Source organism: Pseudonaja textilis, chromosome 9 (genome assembly GCF_049901715.1).
Source record: "Pseudonaja textilis isolate UNSWEBS1 chromosome 9, rPseTex1.2, whole genome shotgun sequence".
NCBI lineage: Eukaryota > Metazoa > Chordata > Lepidosauria > Squamata > Elapidae > Pseudonaja > Pseudonaja textilis.
In genome coordinates, this window is record NC_141998.1 from 1,888,630 (window position 1) to 1,906,071 (window position 17,442).

At 46.8% G+C, this 17,442-nt stretch overlaps 1 protein-coding gene across 1 annotated transcript; it reads right to left on the bottom strand.

Moving 5' to 3' along the window:
• Window positions 1-1,732: 1,732 nt before the first annotated feature.
• Window positions 1,733-10,915, bottom strand: LOC113445826 (pituitary homeobox 3-like). Its single transcript, XM_026715182.2, has 3 exons — window positions 10,373-10,915; window positions 7,109-7,323; window positions 1,733-2,616 (listed from the first exon to the last, which is right to left on the bottom strand). Exons 1-3 carry the CDS (start codon window positions 10,458-10,460, stop codon window positions 2,116-2,118), a joined length of 804 nt encoding a protein of 267 aa, XP_026570967.2. The 5' UTR covers window positions 10,461-10,915; the 3' UTR covers window positions 1,733-2,115.
• Window positions 10,916-17,442: the final 6,527 nt, after the last annotated feature.

Below are 17,442 nucleotides of genomic sequence, written 5' to 3' on the forward strand. Positions count from 1 at the left end.
TGGGGAAAAATGTGAATTACGACCCCTTTTCCCATTTATGACTTCGACCTCTCAGGATAGACGGGATTGTTAAATTTTCTGAAATGGAAGAGGCCACAAAGCAGCCAAAGGAAAGGGAAGCCTTTCTTAGCCCTCCGTCAAACTTTGGAGCTGCAGGATTGATGGTGTAGGAGGCCAAAAGCCTCAGACTGGGAGGATGAAACTCGGACCGAACCGCAGGATCAACACCGCTGGGAGGGAAGCTTGGAGGTCTTCTAGTCGAGCTCCCTCTGCTCAATACCATTTCAGACAAGTGGCTGTCCAAGTCTCTTCTGAAAAACTTCCAGGGAAGAAGCGCCCACAAATTCTGGTGGCAAGTGGTTCCACTGGTTGATGGTCCTCGCGACATTAGGGAGTTTCTCCTTAATTCCAGGTTGCTTCTCTCCTTGAGTAGTTTCCATCCGTTGTTTCTTGCTTTGCCTTCTGGTGCTTTGGAGAACAGGTGGACTCCCTCTTCTTTGTAGCAGCCCCTCAAATATTGGAACGCTACTATCTTGTCACCCTGAGTACTTTTTTTCCCACTAGACTAAACCTACCCAATTGCTGCAACTGTTCTTCATAGGTTTTGGCCTCCAGCCGCCTAGGAAAAGGAGAGGAAAGCTCAGGGCAAAGCTGAAATTACAGGATCCAACCACGGTGGCACAGTGGTTAGAGTGCAGTACTGCAGGCTCCCTGCAATTTGGCAGTTCGAATCTTGCCAGGCTCAAGATTTACTCAGCCTTCCGTCCTTCCAAGGTGGGTCAAATGAGGACCCAGATTGTTGGGGGACAAGAGGCTGACTCTGTAAACTGCGTAGAAAGGGCTGGAAAGCACTGTGAAGTGGTATATAAGTCTAAGGGCTATTGTTATTTTCCTTCCTTCCTTCCCTCCCTCTCTCTCAGTGGTTAGAACGCAGTAGTGCAGGCTAATTCTGCTCACTGCCAGCAGTTCAAATCCCACCAGGCTCAAGGTAAAATGAGGAGATCCAGATTGTTGGGGGCAAGAGGCTGACTCTGTAAACCACTTAGGGCTGGAAAGCACTGTGAAGCGGGATATAAATCTAAGTGCTATTGCTATTATTCCTTCCTTCCTTCCTTCCTTCCTTCCTTCCTTCCTTCCTTCCTTCCTTCCTTCGTTCCCTCCCTCCCTCCCTCCCTCCCTCCTTCCTTCCCAGTGGTTATAATGTAGTATTGCAGGCTAACTCTGCCCACTGCCAGTAGTTTGACTCAAGGTTGACTCAGCCTTCCGTCCTTCCAAGGTGGGTAAAATGAGGACCCAGATTGTTGGGGGACAAGAGGCTGACTCTTTAAACCGCTTAGAGAGGGCTGTGAAGCTCTGTGAAGCGGTATATAAGTCTAACTACTATCTGTCTAGTGATATAGGGGAGTGGACCAGCACAAGAGGAGAATAGGGGGATCTAATTCCTTTTCAGGGCCCTGACCTGGAAGTTTCTGGGCACCCAGGGGGGGGGAAACTGAGGTTAATAGTGTTGTAGAGATTAATGAAGGTGAATAGAGCGCCAACTAGCTGCCTCCATAGGTCTATTCTCCAACTCGCCTTCCCGTTTCTAGTGCTTACACCCTGAGTTGAACTGTTACGGCTATACTGGCTGAGGATGAGAGGTGTTGTAATACAACACCCATGGGGTTGGCCAAGTTGAAGAAGACTGCCTTGGTAGAGAGGAGGTTTGGGGGTTTTTTTCCCCCTCTTCCTCTTTTATTTTTTTGAGAGTTTCTGCTTTGATGAGTAAAAACAGATGTTTTCCCCCCCTCTAAACATCTGACCCTGCCATCTTTCCAGGATCATTATTATTAATTGATTAATTCCAACCACCTCGGGTATCCAACCCTGAACGGTTCAGATGAAATTAGACTACGGTTGGGTGCTTTGTAGCCTTTCACCAAAGCAAAATCCGGGCTAAGAAAATACTTGAAGCGGGCGTGGTCTTCCGAAAGGAGACAACCCAAAACATTGGCCAACCCTAATCTTTCTCCACCCAGGACTCGAAGAGGCTTTTAAAATTCATTTGTACGGAGGCCGCCGGGAGGATTCTTAATGGGATACAATTCTGATCATCTCTCCACCCGCAACCCAGCGTCACACCGGCCTGTCCAGGTGATACTGGCTGGAGCTGTGGCTGATGGTCTGGGCGGCGCCATAATCGAGAGGGGATTGTGGCTGTTTCGCTCTGAGTCTCAATCCTGCCAGGCTTGAGTTGCAGGGGTCCCTGTACATGTAGGGCGAAGGGGCACCAGGCCCATACATAGGACCTGAGTGCCCGGGAGGACTTGCCAGGCTGTTGAAGTTGTCCAGAGACGGGACTCTGGGCAGAGAAGCTCCCGTGGCGGCTGGAAAGACATTCTGGGGCACGAAAGAATTGAGGTTGATGGAGTTGAAGAGCTGGAAGCCTTTGCCGTGGATAGGGTTGCCGTGTAGCCCCTTGGGAGTCCAGGTATTATAGGCGTAGGTCGGGTAGAGGTCATCGTAAGGGTTTCCAGTCAACCCGTTAAGCTGGGAGCCAAAGGCTCCTTTGCAAAGCTCCGTTTGCTGATGGCGTTCCTTTTTCCGCCACTTGGCTCTTCGGTTCTTGAACCAAACCTTGAAAGGAAAGAGGCAGGTCAGGAGAAAAAAAACATGTCAGTCAGCGTTCCAACTAACTCACTCGAAAACCAATAAACTCAGAGGTATAAATTTCCTTAAAGTTCCATTTTATGAGAGTTGTCATATTGGCGCAACTGGGACTGGAGGCTAAAACGTATGAAGAATGATTGCAGGAACTGGGCCTGGCTAGTCTAGGGAAGAGAAGGACCAGGGGAGACAAGATAGCAGCCTTCCAATATTTGAGGGGCTGCCATAGAGAGGAGGGAGGGGGTCAAGCTATTCTCCAAAGCACCTGAAGGCCAGACAAGGAATAACAGATGGAAACTGACCAAGGAGAGATTCAACCTGGAAATGGAGGAATTTTCCGACAGTGAGAACAATCAACCGGTCGGACAGAAGTTGTGGGAGTTTCATCCCTGGAGGCTTTGAAGAAGAGACTGGACTGCCATCTGTCAGAAATGGTGTAGGGTCTCCTGCTTGGGCAGGGGGTTGGACTACATGATCTACAAGGTCCCTTCCAACTCTGATTATCTGAAAAATAATTTGAATTTCTTGATCCAAACAGTTCCTGCCCTGCAGGTCCTATGAACGTATTTTGAACAAGGACATGCCTTCATTTTTTTTTCCCACAACTAATACAATTGTTGGCTGAGCACGAACAAAAATAGCCAGAGAAATGGTTTAAGTCTGGGAAACAAGCCCCTTGTCAGTCCATTGGGGTGCTGATTGACCCCCAGCCTACCAGGTACTTAGGAGCCGAGGGGACAGGGACACACAAGGAAACAGCAAGTAAAGACTTAATAACTGGTCATCCATGCCCTAATTAACCACTAAAAGCTCATACCACCAGGCACCATATAAATACAACAGATAAAACAGCCTAGTGCAGGGGTTGTGAGATGATATTCCAGCCCCGCTACTCCCCAAAAAACTTGGGTTTAGAAGTTTCAAAATTATAGTACACATGTATAGCTAGCGGGATACCCGTGCTTTGTGACAAAACTTTGTGATTGGGCTATGCAGAGAAATCCGTTTATGATCCATTGGCTCAGTGCTGGCCGGTGATTGAAACACATAAGGGAATATCACTCCCACCTCCTGGAGTCCATAAGCAGTTCCATAGATGGAAGGCGTAGATGTTTCGGCGAGGTACCGACGTTTAGTGCTATAAGGCAAGGGTCCCCAACCACGGTCCCTGGACGATGCCGTCCGTGGAACAATTTCTACCAGGCCACCGGTTTGCTGGGCGCCGCCATCTTGTTTTGATGAAAAAGTGCTTCGGTGAGCTTTTCCGGATAAGCGGCGTTTGGGTGCTGAAAGAATCCTCGCGCCTTAGTTTCATCGAACGGGGGGCGACGGCTTCGAACAAAACTAAGGCACGAGGATTCTTTCAGCACGCATGGCAAGGCGAGCCGAGCGACCATCCCGAAGCCGTCGCGAAGCCCATCGACTCAGGTACAAAGGAGGAATTGAAGGTGGCGGGGAGAAGTGGGGGATGGCTGGCTGGCCGGTCGCCCGGCTCGCCTTGCCAAGCGTGCTGATGCCGGTAGCGTGCCGTGGATGATTTTGTGATGCCAGTACTGGGCCGCAGCACGAAAAAGGTTGGGGACCACTGCTATAAGGAGCCCCAGGCTGCTCCTGAGTGAAGGAGTGGAACGTCTGCCTGTTTGAACTGAGGTAACGGAAGGTGAGGCAACTGGCAGTTGGAGCAGAGTTCTTTTCAGGTGGGGAAGGGGAGTAGAACTCCTTAGCATCAGAGCGTGTTAATTGCTGTATAAGAAATAATAGTGAAATACTAATGATCCAATGGTCATTTCGAAAAACCCTTTCTTAGCAAGCACCTAGAAGTCAAGAGGAACATGTGTGCCAAATTTCAAGTTTGTAGGCTTTACAGTTCTGGAGATTTCATGATGAGTGAGTGGTACTTGGCATATATATATATATATATTATATACATATAATTATTTATGTTTTTAAGGGGCCGTGGGAATATATCAGAAGCATTTTAGGGGTGCAGGGTATAGAAAAGGTTGTGAAGGTTGTTGGTGTTCACATTCTAGAGACTGAAGTTCCCTGAAGATAGAACTTTATCCTTGGAAGAATAAACCTTTGCTCTCGGGGACCGATTCAGACTGTATCCCGCAAGCGCTTATCCCGGGAGACGTATATTTACTGATGTTTGCAAAATACACCTATGAATGCTTTTAGTTTGTCCCATTCTCCATGCTTCCATAGAGGAATGCGTGAACAATCATAGGGCATGTGGTGTGTGTGTGTGTTTTTTAAAAACAAAAAAGAAAAACCAGTGTGTTGCAGCAACAGCACTTAAGCCAGCCTACAAGCCTCAAATCGGACATATCATCCCATCATTTCACGGTGATTTACACCAGTTTTCCTTCCAGTCTTTCCCCTTCTGCTGTCTTCCAGATGCACTGTCACTCAATCCCCCACCCCACCCCCAGTTCCCAACCAGAATGTGGCCTCAACACAACTGGGATTGGAATGTGTATGGAAAGGCAGAGGAGAAAAACTCTGCACTGCAAAAGACGTGCCTTGGAGAGGCAGAAGTGTGAGGAAGTTTGAAGCCTACTCAACGTCTATGGAGATACTCTATCCTCCAGGTCATGGTTGTCCTAACAGTGCTTTTTCCAGGAGGCAACTGGACTTTCTGGTTTTTCTGGTTGTGCTTCTCATCCAAGGAACTTCTTTAGCTCTGGACTGGATGGTGGGGAATGGAAGGATTGATCCTCCTTGCAGACAGCTGGACATTTGCAATGGCAACTTTAAGACTTGTGAACTTCAACTCCCAGCATTTCTCAGCTAGCCTTGCTGACTGGAGAGTTCTGAGAATTGAAGTCCACAAGTCTCAAAGTTGCAAAGTCTGGAGACCCCAAAGGAAAGCAATTCCACCTTAATTACACAAGGTCTAAGATGAGCTGGAGAATTGCTTTGATGGGCTTTCAAGATTCTGCCACCTTGTCCTACTGGCCCTAAAGATCTCTCCTTTCTTTTGCGAGTTTGCCAACCTCACAAAAGTTGACAATTCCTGAAGAAGTTGGGGTATAACGGAATAACAGAGTTGGAAGGGACCTTAGAGGTCCTCTAGCTCAACTCCCTGTTCAGGCAGGAACCCCTATAGCATTTCAGACAAGTGGCTATCCAAACTCTTCTTAAAAAACTTCCAGTGTTGGAGCATTCACAAGTTGTTCCACTGATGAATTGTTCTCACTGTCAGGAAATTCCTCCTTAGTTCTAAGTTGCTTCTCTCCTGAATTAGTTTCCATCGGTTGCTTCTTGTCCTGCCCTCAGGGGCTTTGGGGAACAGCTTGACTCCCTCGGGCAACCCCTGAGATATCAGAACACGGCTATCATGTCCCCCCAGACCTTCTTTTCACCAAACTAAACATACCCAATTCCTGCAACCGTTCTTCATATGTTTTAGCCTCCAACCCCCTTACCCTCTTTGTTGCTCTTCTCTGCACTCATTTCTAGATTGTGACAATCAAAGCTTGATGTGGTATTCCAAGTGTGGTCTTACCAAGGCATTATAAACTGATATAAATACTTCAGAGAAAGGTGAGCCAAGAAACTCTGATCTTAGCAAAAGTGCTTAGACTTATACCGTATATCGCTTCACAGTGCTTTTACAGCCTTCTCTAAGCAGAGTCAGCCTCTTGCCCCCAACAACCTGCATCCTCATTTTATGGTCCTTGGAAGGACAGAAGGCTGAGTCAACCTTGAGACAGTGAGGATTGAACTGCTGGCAGTGGGCAGAGTCAACCTGCAATAGTGCATTTTTAACAGGAAGGAAGGAATAGCGATAGCCCTTAGACTTATATACCGCTTCACAGGGCTTTTACATCCCTCTCTAAGCGGTTTATAGAATCAGCCTCTTGTCCCCAACAGTCTGGGTGATCATTTTACTGACCTTGGAAGGAGCCGGTCAGGATCGAACTCCTAACACTGGGCAGAGTTAGCCTGCAATACTTCATTCTAAGCATTGCGGCACCAGGAAGGTGAAGGAGAAAGGTAATAAGAGGAAGGAAGGAAGGAAGGAAGGAAGGAAGGAAGGAAGGAAGGAAGGAATAGCAATAGCACTTAGACTGCTATATACTGCTATATACTGCTTCACAGACTACTATATACTGTTTCACAGTGCTTTTACAGCCCTCCCTAAGTTTACAGAGTCAGCCTCTTGCCCCCAACAATCTGGATCCTCATTTTACCCACCTCAGAAAGAAGGAAGGCTGAGTCAACCTGGAGCCTGGTGAGAATCAAACTGCCAAATTGCAGTCAGCCGGCAGTCAACAGAAGCAGCCTGCAATACCGCACTCTCACCACTGGGCCACCGTGGCTCATCTTGCCAAGGTTTGGCTTTCAGGCCACTCCCTTCTTCCAGGATCCATCCCTGGGGTGGCTGAGCTAATTTGAGGAGCCGTTTCCCTTGTTTCCCCCCCTCCCCATCGCCTCATTCCACGGGGACCCTCACCCTTATCCTCGGCTCCGTCAGATTGGTCCAGCCCGCTATCTCTTCCCTCGTGCTCATGTCCGGATAGCGATTTCGCTGAAAAGTAGCCTCCAGCTCCTGCAGCTGCTGGCTGGTGAAATGGGTCCTGTGCCTGCGAGGCTTCTTTGGACCCGTGCTGGCTTCCTCTTCACCGCTGGAATCTGAAGATTTGCCCCGAGAGGTCTCGCCATTTTCTCCTGGAGAGGGGAAAGGAGGACAGAAGAATGTCATCAAGGAATTACGCCTGTCGCAAACAGAACTCTTGAGTCAAGCAGGCTCCTCAACGAGCAAGTTCGTTAGATGTATCCTCTTGGCACCGACTGGTGAAAACCAACTCTGAATGTTCCTGCGATTTTCATCGAATTAAAAGTAAACGTTACCCAGTTATTCATGTCAATTACGGCAGCGAGAATCTCGCTTGCCCACACTCGGAAGTTAAAAGAAATTCCAAACGTCGAAGCAATAATCGATAAGGTTCTTCGATGCGCCGAACAGGACAGTTTGACTTTAGAACTGAAAGAACGGGACACATCAGAATATTATAAAGTATGGGACAATTTTTATGTATGGAGGGATAGGAAAGGAAGTCTATAAAACGTAAAATAGAATTTAAGACGTAACTGAAATGCAGTACAATAAATAAGATACAAAATGATTTTTTTTAAAAAGGTAAAAGTTTCCCCCAATTCCCCAAACAATCAGTCACATGGTCCAATCAAGGCGCTGGCTGGTTGCTTGGCAACTTTGCTCCTCCTCCCTTCAGCCCCCTGTGGGGATGTCCTTGGTTCCCAAGACAAACTATTTTGTTTTGCCTACAAAACCCCACTTCTACTCCCCCTCCCTATCCCTCAGCTCCCGGGTGGCAGCACTGAAGCCTCCAAGATGGTCTTGGTCAAGCCAGCTTGGTGGCCTGGAGAGAGCAGCTCCTCTTGGCTCCCCTTCTCCCTAACTCTTTTCATCCCAGCCAGGCACTGCACTGATGATGTTACCTAGTTTGGTCATGAAACACCTGCAAGAAAACCACCAAGCTCAGAGAACACCAAGGACCCTACCATGGCCACCCCCACTCCTCCTCCTCCTCCTCCTCCTCCTCACAAACCCCACTCCCTTCTAGTACTGATGGTGTTACCAGGTTTGGTCATGAAACATATGCAAGAAAACCACCAAGCTCAGAAAACACCAAGGACCCTACAATGGCCAGCCCGATTCCTCCTCCTCCTCCTCCTCCTCCTCCTCCTCCTAACTCTTTTCATCCCAGCCAGGCACTGCACTGATGATGTTACCTAGTTTGGTCATGAAACATCTGCAAGAAAACCACCAAGCTCAGAGAACACCAAGGACTCTACCATGGCCACCCCCATTCCTCCTCCTCCTCCTCCTCCTCCTCCTCCTCCTCCTCCTCCTCCTCCTCCTCACAAACCCCACTCCCTTCTAGCACTGATAGTGCTACCAGGTTTGGTCATGAAACGTCTGAAAGAAAATCCACCAAACTCCAAGAGCACCAAGGACCCCTCATTTCAACACCGAGTTGCAAATATTCTCTTCTGTCCTATTTTAGCTTTACTTTGCAACAATATTCTCATTTTTCCTCCTCCCTCCACTTTGGAGTCAGCTGTTTGGGTTATCTTCTTTGGTTGTCGACGTTGCTTTGCACGCTGCTCTGTGAACCGTTTCAACTCAACCAACCAGGAAAGCCTCTTTAAACACACGTATGAAGGAGAATCAATCTGCGGGCAACTGGAATTTTTTTTAAAAGTTGTTTTCATCGGTAGAGAGCATGGCAGAAATATTAGGGACATAGGGAAATATAGGGACCAAGGAGGCCAAGGCAGAATGGTTGCTTCTTCTATATTATTTTTTAAAACACCAAATTGCAAAATAGCAAGTATAATCCTATTGCGCATGGAATGTAAACATAAGATAATATTTTCCCCATTCCCCTGAATGGCATAACACTTACATAGGCATTTTTCTTCTGCCAAAAATTATCAAAATGGGACTCGAGAACAGCAGGCAGCTTTTCTTCAGGGAATTTTTGCAGACACAGGAGAAGCTAGTCAGTTCAGCATTAAAGATCTCCAGGAATTGTGAGACTTGACGAAACTGCTCAAACCTTGCAATTAATATTTGAAGCGGTCACCCCTTTCTCACTGAGGGTTACCACAGGCCCTTGAATGTTTGGTCGACTTCCCTTTCTTTCCTTCCATAAGAAACACTCCGGTTCCCTAAATCTACATACATTGGGACCTCATCTTACACTTTGAGCATATTATACTAGGTGAAGAAGAGCATTTCCCCTTCCATATAGCAATGCACACTATAGAGCCCTGCATACCAGAACAACTAGAGGACGGTTTTTTTCCCAAACACCATCCCTCTGCTAAACAAATAATTCCCTCAACACTGTCCCACTATTTACAAAGTCTGCACTACTATTACTATTAATCTTCCCATCACCCATCTCCTCCCACTTGGGACTGTAGGACTGTAACTTTGTCGCTTGCATCCTTACGATTTATATTGACAGTTTCCTAGTATGATTTGATGGCTTATTGTACCCGATGACTGTTATTAAGTATTGATGATGATTCTTGACTCTTGATGAATGTATCTTTTCTTTTTATGTACACTGAGAGTATTTGCACCAAGAGAAATTCCTTGTGTGTTCAATCACACTTGGCCAATAAAGAATTCTATTCTATTCTATTCTATTCTATTCTATTCTATTCTATTCTATTCTATTCTATTCTATTCTATTCTATTCTATTCTATTCTATTCTTATTGTACCCTATGACCATCATTAAGTGTTGTCCCTGATGATTCTTGACAAATATATCTTTTCTTTTATCTACACTGAGAGCATTTGCACCAAGACGAATTCCTTGTGTGTCCAACCACGCTTGGCCAATAAAAGAATTCTATTCTATTCCATCTGCATTTTAAAACAATGTTAATGTTGTGGTGGCAGAAAAATGGGATCAAGGAAGGAGCTAAACTTGTTTGACCCGAGGCAACGCTAGGACAGCGTAAGCATTAGCCATACATAATGGATGACGGGAGCATTTTCCAGCAAGTCTTGGATTCTTTAGTCCGATTTGACTTAACCATGATTACAGGATATAGTTTATCTGTCTAAAGTGGGGAGAGGGCTGCACATTCTCAAAAGTAGCCCCCTCCCGTGTCAGTGGTTTGCAAGATCCCCAAACCAACCTGATTTTTCTTCCCCAAAAAACCCCATGCCTTACCACCGCTTTCCACGCCGGTTGTTCCCGAGAGAGTTTGTGGTTGTACCTCCTTCGCATTTCCATCGGAGGCTTCCAACAATGTTGACATAGTTCCCAAAGATGCAGGAAAAAACCCAAGCTCTCCTTCCAGTTTGGAGTAGAGGAGGAGGAAGAGAAGGTTGCCCCGTGTGCCACGCGTTGCAAAGGGCCTTCCTGGTGGAAAATCCCAGGGTGGATTGATGGGGAAAGGTTCAAGAGGAAGGGAAAATAAAATATGGTGGTAATCTTGAAGAAGTCCCTTTTACAAAAGAAGAAACGGTCCAGGCTAGAGAACTCTTTCTCAGGGAAGCTTTGGGTGTTTATCCAGTTCTAAAATCTCCAGTCAAAGAGGTCCTCTTCACACAACCATTTTTCAAGAGGGCCACTTTCTTCCCAGCAGATCTACCTCAAGATCTGGCTGCAGGGTATCCCTCTACCCAAAAGACACTGGCAACGTCCCGAGGGTCTCTTTTGCTCTGGAAGTAGGACTTCTTTTTCCCCTTTCAACCCTGCCACCCCGCTTTCCCTTGCGTGTTTATTTCCCTTTCCCAGGGCCGATGGGGTGTTTTTTTTTTGGTTTGGCAGGAAGGAGGGGTGTGGATGTATGTGTGTGTGAGAGAGGGTGTCTGTGTGTCAAATATCAGGGACAGCTGAGTGCAGCCTAACCAGGTGCCAATCAGCCATGCTTCTCCCCAAGCGGGCTGGGGAAGTTGGCCTGAAGTGGGGATGGATGGAAGGAGGACAGCTGAGAGACCGCGGTTCTGCTCAGCCTGCTCCGGAGACGAGGCTAAAAATGCATATTTCAGCACCAGTTGCTTGGAATGTGCATGTGTGTGTGTGTGTGTGTGTGTGTGTGTTTAACATTTCCTGGGAGTCCAGAGCCCTTCTTACAAGGTCAGATCTGAAAGTCTCTCTGATCCCAACTGGAAATCTTCCTTTTTGGATTCTCACCGGGCGGAGATTTGCAGCCATTTCGGTAAATGGGCAGCCACTTCTCTAAATTGAAACGACTGGGGCGGAAAGTAACTTACTACCATTTTTAGAAATGGAAATAGAATAACAGAGCGGGAAGGGACCTTGGAGGTCATCCAGTCCAACCCCCTGCCTAGGCAGGAAGCCCTACACCGCTTCAGACAAAGGGTTGTCCAATCTCTTCTTAAAAACTTCCAGGGTTGAAGCATTCACAACCTCTGGAGGCAAGTTGTTCCACTGGTTAATTGTTCTAATTGTCAGGAAATTTCTCCTTCGTTCTTAGTTGCTTCTCTCCTTGATCAGTTTCCACTTGTTGCTTCTTGTCCTGCCCTCGGGGGCTTTGGGGAACAGCTTGACTCTCTTTTCTTTGGGGCAACCTTTGAGATGTTGGACCACTGCTATCATGTCTCTCCTAGTCCTTCTTTTCATCACACCAGACAAAGCCCAATTCCCGCCACCGTACCTCGTAGGTTTTCGCCTCCAGTCCCCTAATTATCTTTGTTGCTCCTCTCTGCTCTCTTTCTAGAGTCCCAACATCCTTTTTACATCGTGGCAACCAAAACTGGACGCAGTCATTTTTCACGCAACCGTTGTAGCCTCTCCGTGATCACACGATCAAAATTCAGGCCCTTGGCAACTGGCATGTACTTATGACGGTTGCAGGGACCTGGGAATTGTGTGGTTCCCTTTTCCAAGCCAGATTGGATCCTGCAACGTTTTCCCGGAGCGTGTATAAAATTTGCCTTCTTTCGTGAGAGAGAGGGTTGGCTAAATGCTTCGATCGGTTTGGCTTTGGGATTCCTTCACCGCACGCAAGGCCAACAACCTACAAACAATGAAGCCACATGCAACCGGGCACCCCATAAACACAATGCAAAGAATAACCCAAAGCAGACATCCTGATAGAGAGGCGTTCCCCTGAGGATGGGCTCCAGCATGAATCTGAAAGCTCGGAAGACGAAACCTCTGGTTCCGGTGACCGACACAAATGGTTACCCTGAAAACTTTACCTAGGAATATTCAGGATTCTGGAAGGAAGATCTTTGGAGGAATGTTTGTGGTGATGGAGACTGGGAAAAGGAGACTTCTAGAGGTTCACAGGCCTTCCTGAAGGCAAGGCAGGGAAAAAGTGAGATGAAACTGGCAGGAGATAAATTTCAGAAATGGCTGCATCGTTTGCCCAAGGGGTCCTTTTTCAAAAGGCAACTTGGACTTCCTTTGTTTTTCCTTCAAGACGTTTCGCTTCTCCAAATGTCTCCAAAGGAAAATCAAGAATGTCCAGTTGCCTTTTGAAAAGGGACCCTTTGGGGTTCAACCACGACCTGGATGAGACTCTCCAGAGACTTAGTCTGGCTACCTGAGTAGCCGTGGGATGCTTTCTTGAGAAGTTTTCTTGGGTCACTTTTGTCCAAGGCTGAGTATTCCGGACCGAATGACAGGTGGGAGATGCCAGCACTCTTGTTGGCTAATTAGGCCTTGAAAGATGGAGTGGGGGTGGCTGCTTCGGAGCCATCTCAAGGAGAAGGTCAGGTTTCCATGTTTCCTTTCGGGGGGAAGGATTGAGGCACGCTCCAGCTTTGCTTTCTCGTCTCCCGGGCTCTCGAGACAGACTGCTAGTTACTCGGGAATCCTGTCTTCACTCCAGACAGCTGCAAGTTTCGGAGAACTTTCAACTCGCGCCCAAGATGTCTTGGGTGCCACTGGTTTTCTCGCAAGCCTGAAATTCAGCCTTCCCCAGTCTGTCTCCCTCCCTCACCACCACCCCAATTCAGATGTGATGGGTGTTACATTCCCATACATCTGGAAGGCCCCAGGTTAGGAAGGTGGCTACGCATAAGATCAGGTGAACGTCTTCCACAAATACTGTATTTCTATTCTGCAGTCCTCTGGATGACCCAGGATGCTGGTCAGGGCTCTACAGCAGCCGAATGGGTCCTTAGTTTTAAGCGGATACCATTTCTGGAGAAGAGGAAGATGTGGTCAGGTGTGAATGGGCCTGTGGTCATTGCATCTCTTCCTGGGACTTGGTGGGACCTTGATGGGGACCTCAGTGGGACCAAGACCAGGAAATGGGCCTGCTAAATACAAACTTCTCCAAATACTGTGTGGCATCTGAACTTGTTAGGTGCAGACAACCATATAGAGCAAGTGTCACCAAACTTTTGGACCTCAGGGACCACCAAACTCATAATTTTAAATCCTGCGGACCACTAATATGAATTTTGACTGATGGTGGCTTGCTGATATTGGTGGGAGAGAGAGAGAGAGAGAGAGAGAGATCCGATCTAACCTTGGAGGGCTGGTAGTGTTCTCTCTCTCTCTTTCTCTCTCTCTCTCTCTCTCACAAACACACACACAAACACACACAGAGGTCCCTCACACACCCTCATCCCCTCCAAGGCAGCCACATTCCCTCACTAACCTCCTTTTCAGCTCCATTCTGGGGTATGGGAAAAGAGAGAGAGAGAGGAAGAAAGAGAGACAGTATCCTGCGATCCCAAATAAAGAATGATCAATCGGTAGGAAAATGGGGTGGGGTTTTTTCCTGCAGACCTTTTGGGGGGATTTTCCCAAGGACCACCAAAATTTTCTCGTGGACCACCAGATGAGACGACCTTGGAGAAGGTAGGCCAAGGCAGTTAGCAAAGCAAGGATGAAGGCTGGGAAAGGAAGAAGATGTTAGAAAGAAATTTGACTTCTCCTGGGCTCTTGGTGGTAGAATGGGGATGAAAGGGGAAATGTTATCAGACTTTCAAGATTCCATGATTATATCCTGCATGAATAAAGTGGAGTCCCCAGGCTTCTTTGAGCAGTTCGTTTTTTCACCTGGCCTCTCTTAAAGGGTTGACAGCAACATTGAGGGAAGACCACCAGGAAATCTGAACGGTGCAGATAAAACATCTTGGGAGTAAACCTTGGCAAAAACATTTCTGTCTTGCTGCAGGAATCGGGAATTCATCCGGACTGGAAAGAAAGTTGACTTTTTCTCCAGTGAGGCCAAGAACCACCAGTTCCCAGACTACAGATGGCCAATATGTAAACTTATGAGAGGTCCTTGGTGCTCTTCTGAGCTTGTCTTCTTACAGAGGTTTCATTACCCAAACTAGGTAACGTCTCAGCGCTGGGACGGAGAAGAAGGACCAGCACTGGTGATGTTTGGGTAACAAACCAAGAAACCAAGCAAACCCAGGGAGCACCAAGGACCCCTCATGTCAACCCTGTGCTACAAATATTCTCCTTTCTTCATGTAAACTTATCTCAGCTGTTGGCACAGTGGCCCAACCATTCGCCGATCCATCAGCCCAGTTAAGGAGGAGGCGAAGATTGATATATAACGTCTTTGCCAACTGTGGGCTGCTTCCACCGATCAGTTGTAATACTCTAAATTTGCAAACTACGGGTGCATTTTTTTAAAAAAGTTTTCTTTTTCCTCCTTTTTTTTTTTGCTATCTCCTCTTACACACAGAGAGAGAGAATTTTAGTTGTCGAGTTTTAGCTTCTTCTTGAGAGCAGGAGAGAGGCAGACGTGTTCCATGTTCCGTGTGTCCTTCTGCTTTTATGGCCTGGTGCCACTTCCATGCATTGTTTTCTTTATTGCTCCGGGTTTTACCCTCTGTGAAAGCTACCCCCACTCTCCCCATCTTACTCTGCCCCCCCCTCCACCAACAGCTGTCCTGACACAAGCTGGAATCCGGGGACAAATGGAAACAGCTGAGAAGCCATCCTGCTGGGAAATATTTTACTCTTTGGCCAAAATGGCTCCATTCTCCTTTAAAAGTTTGAGCTTTTGCAGAGCCAGCTCTGAAATTCCAATTCACTTCAGCGCCATAACAGGTGGTTATATCGAACTACCAACTTAAAACTGGAAAAGGGTAAAGGGAAAAAAAAAAAACTAGCAAGTGATTTAAAAAGCAAGACGGGAAGACAGTCGAACCCTCATTTGAACTGAGCTGCTGGAGACGGTTCCTGCAGTCTTCCTTGGACGAACAAGCTACTACTGCAGCCCATAACGTCAGATGTGTCCCTGGAAGGCAAAAAACCACGAAACCGTGCCTCGCTTATTTTGGCCGTGTCATGCGAGGGAATTCACCGCAGAAGGCAATTATGATGGGCTCAAGATCCAGATGGATCTTGACAGACTAGAACCCCGGGCCGTATCTAACAAAATGAAATTCAATGTAGAGAAAAGTGAAGTCCTACACTTAGGCAAGAAAAACCCAAAGTCCACATATAGATTGGGTGAAACCAGGCTCAATGGCAGGAACTGGGAGAGGGATCTTGGAGTCTTAGTGGACAACCAGCTAAATAGGAGCCAGCAGTGTGCAACGGCAGCCAAAAAGGCCAACGCAATCCTCAGTTGCATTAACAGAGGGATACAATCGAGATCGAGGGAGGTACTAATATCACTCTATAAAGCCTTAGTAAGACCACACCTAGAGTACTGCATCTAGTTTTGGATCACCACATTATAAAAAAAGATGTTGAGATTCTAGAAAAAGCGCAGAGAAATAAGGAGATATTTTCTGACAGTGAGAACAATCAACCAATGGAACAGAAGTTGATCACTTCATCACTGGAAGCTTTCAAGAAGAGGCTGCACTGCCATTTGTCAGAAATGGTGTAGGCTTTCCTTACTTCCAGGCTGAATCTCTCCTTGTTCAGTTTCCATCCATTATTTCTTGTTGGCCTACAGGCGCTGTCGAAAATAGATTGACCCCCTTCCTCCTCTCTGGGGCAGCCCCTCAAATATTGGAAGATATTATCCTGTCTCCCCTGGTCCTTCTCTTCACTAGACCAGCCAAGCCCAGTTCCTGCAACCGTTCTTCAGATGTTTTAGCCTCCAGTCCCCTCATCATCCTGGTTGCTCTTCTCTGCATTCTTTCTAGAGTCTCGACATCTTTTTGATAGTGTGGTGACCAAAACTGGGTGCAGTACTCTAGGTGTGGCCTTACTAAGGCTTTATAGAGTGGTATTAGTGCCTCCCTTGATCTCGATTGTACCCCTCTGTTAATGCAGTTTAGGATTACATTGGCTTTTTTGGCTAATGCCACACCCTTGCTGGCTCATATTTAAATGATTGCCCCCTATGGCTCCAAAATCCCTCTCTCCGTTCCTGTTATTGAGCGGAGTTTCACCTAATCCGTGCCTGTGCTTTTAGTTTATCTTGCCTAAGTGTAAACACGTACTCTTCTCTACACTGAATTTCATTTTAGAACGAAACAGAACAGAATAAAACAGAAGGACTGAGTTAGAAGGGACCTTGGAGGTCTTGTACAGTAGTTCAACTTGCTTGCTTAGGCAGGAAACCCTATATCATTTCAGACAACTGGCTGTCAAATCTCTCCTTGAAAGCCTTTAGTGATAAAGCACCCACAACTTCTGGAGGCAAATTGTTGCACTGATTAGGAAGTTTCTCCGTAGTTCATTTCCATCTGTTGAAAGGCTGGAAAATGCCTTTCTTCTGAGGGCTCGATTTTCCTGCTGGGAGAGCTCTGGTGCAGGGACACAGACAACTGCTTGGAAGCTGGTTCTTTTTATTTTTCAGGAAGGCAAGAGATAGCAAGAAGTCTGCGTTCCTGGGGCTAGCCATCTTTGTATAATAAACCCCTGATTTTTATACCTTTTCTCCTTTTGAGTGTGTGTGCTTGTGTTTGTATTTCTTAATGTTTTAAATCCTGTCAGGGGTTGTCTTCATTTCCGCCAGATGGTAAACTCTGCAGGGTGGTTTGATTGGATTATCAGTTTCATCCTAATGTTTTCTTATATTTGTTTGGTGGCAATCTCTTGTCTGCTATGGAATTTATTTCGTGTCTTTTGTCTATTTGTTTTGCTGATTTGGCATATCCCGTTGTTTGTAAGGGATTTCTTTTTCTTGTTTCCCTAGCTTTCTTAATTACTTGGCTTTTGTCTAGGGGGCTTCTTTCAATACCTTTTATTAAATCTCTTCTCCTATGCAAGTTTGTTTTATGGCTGGCCTGTTGTTCCCTTTGGGCTTTTCCTGCTTGGGTGTCACCACTGTCCTCACGAAGTTCCCTTTCCACACATCCATTGCTTCTTGTTCTGGCTTCGGGTGCCTCGGA